At 35.1% G+C, this 11,971-nt stretch overlaps 1 protein-coding gene across 1 annotated transcript; it reads right to left on the bottom strand.

The window, feature by feature from the left end:
• Window positions 1-3,187: 3,187 nt before the first annotated feature.
• On the bottom strand, window positions 3,188-3,892 carry LOC133669906 (uncharacterized). The gene has a single exon (XM_062090233.1). The coding sequence runs from the start codon at window positions 3,890-3,892 to the stop codon at window positions 3,188-3,190; it is 705 nt and encodes a 234-aa protein (XP_061946217.1).
• Window positions 3,893-11,971: the final 8,079 nt, after the last annotated feature.

The following is an 11,971-nucleotide window of genomic DNA, read 5'->3' as shown; positions in this document are numbered from 1 at the left end:
AAAATGGTAATTTGAGCGTGCAAATCATCATCAAAGGTCAAACAAGAAACAAAAAAGTCACGTCAATGCAAGTCCGGCTTCATCAACTTCATCTACCCCTGATTCTGTTAATTTAGGAGAAGATAGTGAACCAATGATTTATCAAGATAGATCAATCGGTCAGAAGGCTGCAAAGGAACGACTTAAACATAGACAAGGAAAAGATAAAGTTGGGGAGGTAACTGTAACAAATCTCTTACAATAATTCAGGGATACTGTAGTTGAAATTGAGGATCAGAAGAAACAAGACAAGAAAATTATGTTAGAGCAACAAGCCATGATGATTTAACAAAGTCAAAAGAAACAAGAATTGGACAGGATTGAGAAAGAAGAACAAATTATAAAAATGGATATTTCTAATTTGGATCCAATTTCTGCAGTGTATTTTCAAAATAAAAAGTTAGAAAGTATGCAAAAGAGGGGTTTTAATTTTTAATTAACTTTGATTGATTTATTGTAATGTAATGTATTTTTAATTAAATATGTAGAAAATTCTTGGTTATTTTAAATATATTATTATAAAATTGATATCAATTCATAATACTTTTTTGAAGTTCCTCTAACACTTAACTATAATAAATAGGATTAATTAACTTAAAAGATAACAACCATAATGAAATAAAATATAAAAAACCTGATAATTATGATAACATAAGAAGTTCAAATTTAAAGATTCTACTCGTTGCCATATTGTTCCCACAAATATTCAATCAAATCTTCTTGTAGTTGAGAACTAGTTGCTCTATCCCTAATTCGATTATGAGTGTTGTAACCCATTTTTGGGTCCCCACAAAAAAAAATAAAAATAAAAAGCCAAAGGAGGTTAGAAAAATAACAGGAGGTAGAAGCGCTCAGAAAATGGTCGGAAAATTGGTCAAGGAGGTTAAAAATACAAAGATTTGATTTTTGACAGTATATTCTTGAAGGATGAGAGCCCTGTTGAGAAGGAAAATTTGAATTTTGAGGAGAAAAGCCCAAATTTGGATGTTTATGGACTTAATTGGATTTTTATTTTTCAATTTATAGAGGATTTGATTGTAAGAAAATTTGATTTTAAGTCAATTTGGGCTTTAATTAGAAGAAATTAAAGTTCTGGGGCCAAATTATAATTTTTAGGAATTTATTAGGTCCAATCAGGGGCTTAATTGCATAAATATTGAAGTTTAATAGCCAATTAGGGACTTAATTGAGAAAATCCGAAACCAAGGACCAAATTGGAAAAGACGCGTAAGTATAGGGGCTGCAATTAACAAAATCCGGGGGCCAAATTGAAGAAATTGAAAGTTTAATGGTCAATAGGGATGAGTTCGAACGAAACCGAAAGTCGGAGGACTAAATTGAAAATTGGCAAAGAAATCTCTATTTTTATCAAAACGGCGCTGTTTTGCATTTTAAAAAAAAAAAGCCCGGTATTGTTCACTTTCTTCCCCACAAAGCTGCCCGAGTGGCTGCTTTCCAGGCGCATTTTCCGGCTCGTCTGGCCTTCAAATCCGACAAAACGTGCACCAACATATCCACCTGAAACCCCTTTATCCCGGAGAATGGTCCGGTCGGGTCGAAAAATTTAGAAACGGCTCCGTTGAGTGGCTCAAAGTTGCCACCTCGGGCAGTTCACAGCCTTGAGCTGCCAAATTTGGCAGCTCGAGGTGCATACTTTAAACCAACGGTTTGGATTCCTCGAGTTGAATCAAGGGCTGAAAATTTTCCCCAATATAGACAATATGGCCCTCTTACACCGCCTATAAATAGAATCTTTGTTGAAGACCTGGAGAAAAAAGAAAATCGGGTCCAAAGTCAGCCAAAAACCAGCATTTTCGCCCAATTTCTGCAGATTTCTTCCTTTACTTCCAACGCCGGCCTCCACCGCTGCAATCACCGGAAGCACACCGTCATCCTCAGCCACCGACCACCGTCACAGCCAGCCGCCGCGACACCAACACTACCAGGAACAAAGCACTTCCTCTCCACCGCCACCAGGTTTGCCCCCTTCATCGCTGTATATTTCCTTGCATTTCACTGTTCAAGTGAAATAATTCACTTGAACAGTGAAATGCTATTTCACTGTTCACTTAAAAAATAATTCAGTGAAATGTTATTTCACTGTTCACGTGAGGCTGCTGGGTTCAGCCCAGCCACGTGGGCCCAGCTGGGTCCAACCCAAAAAACAATAATAATAAAAAAAATTCTTCAAAAATTATTTCAAAGAATTTGTGATTTTTCTGTAATTTTATTACTGTATTTTGGTCAATATCGGTTTTGTATTTTTATACTGTAAAAACACAATCCGGTATTAAAATACCTGGTTTTCGTCAACAAAAAAAATGTTTATTTAAAAAAAATGTTTTGTTTTCATGCATACGGCCAATACCCTAACATTGTTTTTACGTCTTTTATCTAAAAAAACAAATATTTGAAGTTTCAAAAATGTGTTTTCGCATGGATTTCTTAAACACAACAAAAATCATTTTTCTTGCATTTCTGGATTTTACAACATGTTTGTAAAACTCCAAAGGGTATTGGCCAATATTCCAAAAATATAAAAATCTGATTTTTGGGGAATTCATCTATTATTCACCACTAATGTTTGGATAAAGAAATCCCTAAAGGACGAATATCCAAAATATTATCGGGGATAATTTGTTATTATTCACCGCTAATGTTTGGATAAAGAAATCCTTAAAGGACAAATATCCAAAATATTATTGGGGATAATTTGTTATTATTCACTGTTAATATTTGGATAAAGAAACCCAGAGTGGTAAATATCCAAAATAATTTTCAGGAATAATAAATCTGCACACATCCTTGAAAGAAGCCTTGATTATAATCGAGGACATTTCAAATTTTTTTTTTACTCCACGGTTTGCGAGCCGTGAGAGTATAAAACACTAAGACAAAAATAGGTTTTTAAAGCACCCTAGATTTCGTTCATCAGAGCAGACTTATCCTAGGAAACTGATGGGATTAGAGAACATCAACACCATAACAGTTATAAGGCAAAGCAAACACTAAGCAGCTTACCTTAGGTAGGGCGTACTAGGGGTGCTAAAACCTTCCCTTTACGCAACCAGTCCCTTGCCTTAGAATCTCTGAAAGACCAGTTAGGTTTCCTAGTGATCATAATACTAGGTGGCGACTCCCTTTTTTTTCACAACAGAAAGACCCCAACATCAATCCCCGCTACGAAGGATGGGTCGCCTCGACGTCGAGATCTCGGGAGGGTGCGACAATGAGTTTGAGGAAAATCATGTAGTTCTGGTATTTCACCATGTGACACTGATATAAAGGAATTGACTTTATGTTCATGATCAAATCCAAGGTTCATTGCTCCTTCATCCTCAATAATCATATTATTCATTATTATGCAAGCTTTCATAATATATGTAAGCATTTCTTCATCCCAGTATCGAATAGGTCCACGTACAATTGCACAAGGAGATTGGAGCACCCGAAATGCGCGCTCCACATCCTTTCTTACAGACTCTTGCTTGCTTGCAAAATATTTTTTCTTTTCTTCTAATGGTCTTGGGATTGTCTTAACAAAGGTTGACCAATTAGGATAAATCCTATCTGCTAAATAGTATCCCATTGTATATTCATGTTCATTAATTGTATAATTGACAGGAGCAATACGACCTTCAGCAAGTGCAGCGAAGATAGGTGATCGATCAAGAACATTAATATCATTTAATGATCCAGGCAATCCAAAAAAGGCATGCCATATCCAAAGATCTTGTGAAGCCACCACCTCTAGAATTATAGTTGGTTCACGACAATGACCAGTATACATCCCATGCCATGCAATTGGACATTTCTCCCATTTCCAATGCATACAGTCAATGCTCCTTAACATCCTTGGAAATCCACGCTGCTCTCCAATTGATAATAATCAACAAATATCGGCCTCGTTTGGTGCCTTTAGATACCAATCACCAAAAACTTCTACGATTGCTTTGACGAAAGCTCTAAGATTTTCTATCGCAGTGGTTTCTCCATTTCAAAGATATTCATCAGTAAGATCTGCAGGAATACCATATGCAAGTATTCTGTGAGCTGCAGTTACTTTTTGAAGGCAAAATAAACCAAGAACACCAAGAGCATATGTCCTTTATTTGAAATATAGATTATGAGCTTCCACTACATTTGCGATCTGAAGAAAAAACCGATGACTCATCTTAAATCTTCTTTGAAATTAACTTTCAGTGAATTTAGGATTTTCAGCAAAATAATCATTATATAACCTTAACTCACCTTTCTTTCTATTACGATTGACAATATTGTGATAAAAAATAGAGCCACCATATCCTGTTCTCCGCCCTTGATTATTCGATTCTTCTTCAACAACCACAACGGTAGCAACTCGAAAAGCGAACACAAGAGTGTCATCATCAAAATCAAAAGCATCATAAAAATTAAAATTAGAATGATTCATAATGAATTTTAATGAAATATAACAAAGATTGGAGAGAAGAAAATGATGAGAAAAAATGTTAAGGTATATGAGAATATTTATAGATGGATTATTTTTTCAAATTGTAAAATCTTAGAATGTTGGCAGCTTTTTAAAATTTGAAATTTTAAAATTTAAAATGTTGGCGGTTATTTTTTCAAATGTTAGCGGTTATTTTTTTAAAATTTAAAATGTTGGCGGTTTTTTTCAAAGTTTGAATTTGAATTTACTTTTAAAAATTTAAATTTTTAACAATAACATATAAAACTTAAAATTAAAAATATTCATATAAATAAATTTTAAATTATATCTTTTAACTTTCATATTACTTCATTAATTTTATATTACTTTTATAAATTACTCATATTAATTATATAATTAATAACATCATAATTATATTATATATAAAATATCTAAATTAGTTATATAATTATATTAAAATTAATTTAACATGAAATATATTAAAATATAATTGACTTTTCTAAATAGCTTTTGACCATTGGAATGCACATAATTAAAAAAACTATATTTACACTATTCAAAAAGCCATTTTCTCAATTTGTCTATTTAATACAGCATTTCTCATTGGAGATGCTCTAATATCGACACTGGCAAGAAAGCAGACGGCTGCAGAGGGAGGCTGAGCTTGAGTCTAATCCAGTGGGGACACATCAAAATGATCACAATACATGTCAGATCCGCGTCAGTCTACATGTCGCCCTTCTATTCAATTCATCTTTGTAGCTCCAGATATTTCAAATCCATTTTCGTTTATATTTATAATAAGGGGAATATTTTTATGTTTTAAAAGTATTTTTTAAAAAATTAATTTTTTTTTAAATTAATTTTTTTTATTTTTTTAGATAATTTTGATGCACTGATGTCAAAAATAATTTTTAAAAATAAAAAAATAAATTATTTTGATATATTTTTGAATGAAAAATACTTTGAAAAACAATCATAACCACATTCCCAAACAACACTCTAAAGCTGTTGCCTACTTTTCAGACTAGTGCCCGTGTTACCATGTGAATCTATATAATTTTTCTAATAAAATATTTAGATACTATAAGTATGTTTTCTTAAAAAAAATTAATAACTTAGGTTATAATTTTGTTAAATTAAATAAGTTGTTTTTATTTAAATTATATATATAAAAAGATAATATAATAATAATAATAACAATAATTAATAACAACAATAACAATAACGATAACATGAGAGGAAATTTTTTATCTAGAAGCAAAAAGATGATGCTATTTAATTTTTAGCTAATTAAACATAAAAAGATGAAATAAAGTGAAAAAAGATAAAAAAAAAAAATAATGTGAATCAACATGAGGTAGCATTGTAGACTTGTAATATGAATATTAAGGGGTGAGTTAGTGCAAATTAAGCTAATAAATTTGTGCTTTAAATCATGAAATCTGAAGAATTGGATAGAAATTTTTTTTTGAAGAAACCTATAAAGCCATTAAAAAAAAACAATGTCGAATGAAGATATCAGAAAAAATAAGAAAAAAAAAGATGTAGATCTTTGTTAATTTTTCAAACTCGTGACCCGAGTCATCAGATCAGAAGCAATATATATGAAAAAATCATGAAGTCCAACCCCCATAAAATAAAACATTGAATGATGAAAAAACAAATCACACAAATAAATTCAAAATAAAAAATAGCAATTAGAAAAATGAGAGTTAAAATGAAAATTAAAAAAAATAAATTAAAGGTAACAAGAAATTTTCAATTTAAAAGTTAAATTGAAAAGAATAAGAACATTAAAAAAAAAAAAAATCAAAATCAAAAGAATTAGTACCAAAATAAATAAAAAAACAATACACTATCAACTTGGATTAAAGAGTGAAACTAAAAAAAATAAAACTTTTATGAAAGGGTTAAGGAAAATACAAAAAGATCAAAAGAATAAGGATTAAACTGAAAACACTAATACATGATAAAAACAATTAAGTATATAAAGTTTTCAACATGTTTTTTTACATAAAAAATTATAGAAGTAGATCTAAAACTTATGCACACATCTAATTAAATAAATCATGAACCATTTGTGTAAATAAATGAAAAAAAGCCATCAATGATAAATAAAAACATAATCAAGAAAATCAAGAGATAAATGTAGATTAAAATATTTGGCATTGCAACACGGGTTATTTATCCGATTGTGTTTAATGAATTTTTTTATTAAAATAAATTTGTAATGGAAATCAACAAACATATAAAAATTACAAAATAAAATAAAATAAAATAATATTATGCAAAATTGCATATATTAAAAATCTTATAAAAAATAAATGTTTTTTATTTTTAAAAATAAACATCATCTATATAAAATATAAAAATAAATTAAAGATAAATCATATTAACCTCTTAAAAAAAATTAAAAACACCCAATATAAATTAAAAATAATCACTATTTATAAAAAAGGTTAAAGAAACAAAAACGATAACTGCAATTCTTTGGTGTCATGTATTGTTATGCTTTTTATATCATTACCAAACCGAGCATTAAAGACAGGAGCAGAAACCTATTTATTTATGAAAATAAATATGAAAGAGGTACATAGTAATGAAGAAAACATGCCAAACATGAGGAGTTAGGTTTCCTAGTGACCATAATACTAGGTGGCGACTCTTTTATTCACAAAAACAAAAAACCCGAAATCAATTCCCCGCTCCCGGGGATGGTCGCCGCGACGCCGCGCTCCGCGCAAGGGTGCAACAGGATGACGACTCCACTGGGGACCCTAGGACTAGGCTTGGTAATTGTTTTTTTTTATATTGTTATTATTATGCTATGTGTTGTTGTTTTCCTATGAATGATACGTTGTTTAAAAGCTTGAGCATGCATCTTTACATTCTGTCATACATGGTATATTGGAGATGGGTAAGATCTTGTGGCATCCTGTCATGCATCACTTCATTATTATTATCTTTTTGAAGGCACACACATTAAACTTTAAGTTAAGTGGGGGACTAGAAGCTTGCCTTATGAATTGAGTCAAGGTTTAACGGTGTGTAAACCCCAACTCTTTAATTTGCTCAGTGTTTATACTGACAGTGATTGGTACATGCGCCATCCCACTATCTGTTACAAGGGTGATCACTGGGACAGCAAGAGACCCTCTTTAGAGACCAAGTAGTAAACCTACCCTGTGTCTCACATAAAGAAACTAGATCCTATCCTCTGGGTATATGCTCCATAATATCTTTTGCATCAAAACAAGTCTAACCCCAAGGCATCTTTAATTCCAGGACTTGTGAACGAAATGACCACCACTGCTGAATTTTCCATCATAGAATATGGGAAAAATTCTGAACTGTCACAATTGACTGAAGGACACTACCCTAGAAGTGATGCTAAGAAGCTATCGCCAATCAAGAACCTGAATTGCACTATGAATGAGGTGAGCAAGTTAATAGCTCACTTCCAGAATGTGGATAAGGATGAATACGGACGCTTGGTAGAGATTGCAAAGGTAGAAGCTTTTAACCCAGCTGTGCGAGCTCTTAATTCTCCAGATTTTTTTCCTTTAACACTTGTCTCTCAATCACACTGGCAATTAAGATATGCCTTGTAAAGTGAAGAGTGGTATTTTAGAGGGAGTCAAAGGTTGGTATCTTGCCTTAGCATGTTCTGATGAGCGCAAATTTGTTTTTGGAAAAAAAGCATTTTAGGGACTGCCACCTATCATGATAATAATGAATAGAATTCTAATACAAATCATGATTTAGTTTCAAATAATTGTTTGTATTGTTTAAGATCATTGATTATCCTTCTTCGTAGTTTCCTTTTTTATAATTAGAAACAACTTTTACAAGCAAGTAACACTGGCTATGGTTCTGGTCTATAAAAAAGAAAGGATTTTATGTGCTCAATAGGTGTTTAAAAAGTTTAGATGACTAGGATCACTTCAGGATAATTGAGAAATAATTAGGAGGCTTAACCTAATAGTTAGCCAACCCTTTCTATATATATGAGTAGGGCAATATACAATAGTAAAGGTGGAGATTACCACATAAGAATATGATTACAATATTTCCTATATAGTTACATTCTATAATACGCCCCCTCAAGCTGAGGGTGGAGGATCAACCCGAAGCTTGAATCTAAAAGTAGTAAACGAAGAAGCAGGAAGTGGCTTAGTGAAGACATCGGCAAGTTGATCCCGAGAGGAAATAAAACGAATCTGAATCTCCTTTTTCGCAACTCTATCTCGGACAAAATGATAATCAATCTCAATATGTTTTGTGCGAGCATGAAATACAGGGTTTGCGGACAAATACGTGGCACCAAGGTTGTCACACCAGATAATAGGGGCAGAAGCAGTCGGAATCTGAAGATCTGTTAACAAGTACTGAAGCCAGATAACTTCAGCCGTGCCATCGGCTAAGGCTTTGTACTCAGCTTCCGTCGAAGAACGAGCAACAGTGCGTTGCTTACTCGATTTCCACGAAATCGGCGTCTGACCAAAGAACACAAGGTAACCACCTGTAGACTTTCTATCCTCAATACTACCAGCCCAATCTGCATCTGTAAAACCATGTAAAGCAAAGGAAGAGCTGCGAGTAATATGTAAACCATGTGATGCCGTACCACGAAGATAACGCAAGATGCGTTTCACGGTGGCCCAATGAGATTCTGTAGGAGCATGCATAAACTGACAGACCCGGTTAACAGCAAAGCAAATATCCGGGCGTGTGAAAGTGAGATATTGGAGAGCACCAACAAGTTGCCGAAAACGAGTAGCATCAGAAAACAATGGATCCGGCATAATGGTGGCTTTGGATGCCGAAATAGGAGTATCAACTGGTTTACAGGATAACATACCAGCTCGTGTGAGGATGTCAAGTGTATACTTATGTTGGCAAAGCATAAGTCCCAGACCAGTACACTGTACTTCAATACCCAAAAAATAATGAACATCACCCAAATCCCGAAGTTTAAATTCTGAGCTCAGTAGCTGAATGAGGCGTTGTAGCAGAACAACATTATTACCCGTAAGCAGAATATCATCAACATAAACTAAAAGATAACAAATATCGCTACCAACCGAGAAGATAAACAATGAGGTATCCACTTTAGAAGCATGAAAACCAATGGATAATAGGAAGTCATTTAGACGAGTGTACCAAGCCCGCAGAGCCTGTTTTAACCCATATAGAGATTTATGCAATCGACATACATGACCTGGGAGAGCAGAATCAACAAAACCTGGAGGTTGTTTCATGTAAACCTCTTCATCAAGGACTCCATTTAGAAATGCATTATGAATGTCAAGCTGATGAATTTTCCAACCACTCGAAACTGCAATGGAGAACACTAAGCGTACCGTTGCCTGTTTGATAACAGGACTAAAAGTTTCTGAGTAATCAATACCTTTTTGCTGAGTGAAGCCCCTAGCAACCAGGCGTGCCTTATACCTCTCAATGCTACCATCAGATCGGCGTTTAATTTTGTAGACCCATCGGCTACCAATAACATTCATGGACGGATGAAACGGCACTAAAGTCCATGTTCGGTTTGCGCGTAAGGCCTGAATTTCCTCACGCATAGCATTATGCCACGCCTCATATCTGTTAGCATCAGGAAAAATAAGAGGCTCATGTGAGGGAGGAGAAGCTACCCGACTGAAGGAGGCAGCAGATGTGGCAGACGTGGTGGTGGTCAGCGCTGTCTTGGGCTGTCTCGGACGAAGAACCATGGGGTGTTTAGGAGCAGCCGGACATGGAGTAGCAGGACCTGTACCTGGAATGTGCTGAAGAGGATAAGAGGAGAGATCAACACAAAATTGCAGACCAGGAGGTGAAGCCGGGAAGGTGCTGGGTTGTGCCGCTACTGAATCCTGCAATTCAGAACCTGTTCCTGCACAATAATCATTGGAAAGACAAGCATGTGGTGACAGTATGGCTGTGTGGGGTGGTGAGGCAGGGTCAGCTGAATCAATGGGCAAGGGGGCAAGCTGGGGAGGTGCGGCAAGGGGCAAAGATGAGTTGTGTGTTCTGCCGATTTGGGAAGGAATAGGCTGAAAACAGGAAGGGGGATGCAAGGATGGAAGATAGGTATGTGGAGTGGGGGGAACCAGGGGTGGTGTTACCTGTTCAGACTTTTTAAAAGGAAAGACACATTCATGAAAACGGACATGACGGGAGACATAGACACGACCAGACTCTAAATCAAGACACCGATAACCAAGATGAGACGAGCTATAGCCTAAAAACACACAAGGAGAAGACCGAAAATCTAATTTATGAGCATGATATGGACGTAAAAATGGAAAACAAAGACACCCAAATGTACGTAGGAAGTTATAATCAGGAGTGCGATGAAACAGACACGCAAAATGAGATTTATTTTGAAGAACATGAGTAGGCATGCGATTAATAAGATATACCGATGATTCCATAGCATAGTTCCAAAAATGCAATGGGGCATTACACTGGCCTAAAAGGGTTAGGCCAGTTTCGACAATATGTCTATGACGACGTTCAACTGTGCCATTTTGTTCATGAGTATGAGGACAAATTAATCGATGATGAATACCAATGGTTTGAAAAAATTTATTTAATTTTCGATATTCACCACCCCAATCAGTTTGAACAGATTTAATTTTAAGAGAAAACTGACGCTCAACAAGTGTCTGAAAACGTTGAAACGTGGAAAATACATCAGATTTCGCAACAAGCGGATAGTACCAGATATATTTAGTGTGCGCATCAACAAAGATAACAAAATAACGAAAACCATCAGAAGAAAACATTGGAGCAGGACCCCAAACATCACTAAAAATTAATTCAAGTGGGGCAGAGGTTTTGTGACCCGTCGGTCGTAATGACAAACGAGATGACTTGCCTAAAGGACACGCTGGACATTGAGTAAAAGATCGTCTAGATGTACAAATAATTTTATTATCGGAAACTAACAAATTTAGAATGCGAGGAGTTGGATGACCTAAACGACGATGCCACAGGTCGGCAGTCGCGGACATGCAAGGAGACCAAAAAGCTTGAGGAACTGACGTAGCTGAAGACTCAGAGAGAACATAAAGGCCATCATGACTCCGACCGGAAAGAAGAACTTCCTTGGTGACGAGATCCTTCACATAAAACACAGAATCATGAAATTCAAAATAAACATGATTATCACGACAGAATTTCTGAACAGATAACAGCGGTTTGGTAATGTGAGGCACACGAAGAACATTAGTTAACGTAAACAAGCGTTTTGGGGAATATAAAGTAGTATGTCCAACATGGGATATGTCAAGGGCCTTACCATCACCAACATGCAAGAAATCATTACCAAGATAAGGAGCAGAATCAGTTAGAGTTGCAAGGTCAGGCGTCACATGTTGATTCGCGCCGGTGTCGGGAAACCAAGTCGTTGCAGCAGAATCATTCGCAACATCAAGGTGAGCAGAGGGCTGCTGTGTGTTGCTGCGAAACTGAGAGCATTGAAGAGCTGAA

This window comes from Populus nigra, chromosome 12, assembly GCF_951802175.1.
Source record: "Populus nigra chromosome 12, ddPopNigr1.1, whole genome shotgun sequence".
Lineage (NCBI taxonomy): Eukaryota > Viridiplantae > Streptophyta > Magnoliopsida > Malpighiales > Salicaceae > Populus > Populus nigra.
The sequence above is the reverse complement of the archived record's forward strand: the minus strand, read 5'-3'. Positions and strand labels throughout refer to the sequence as shown.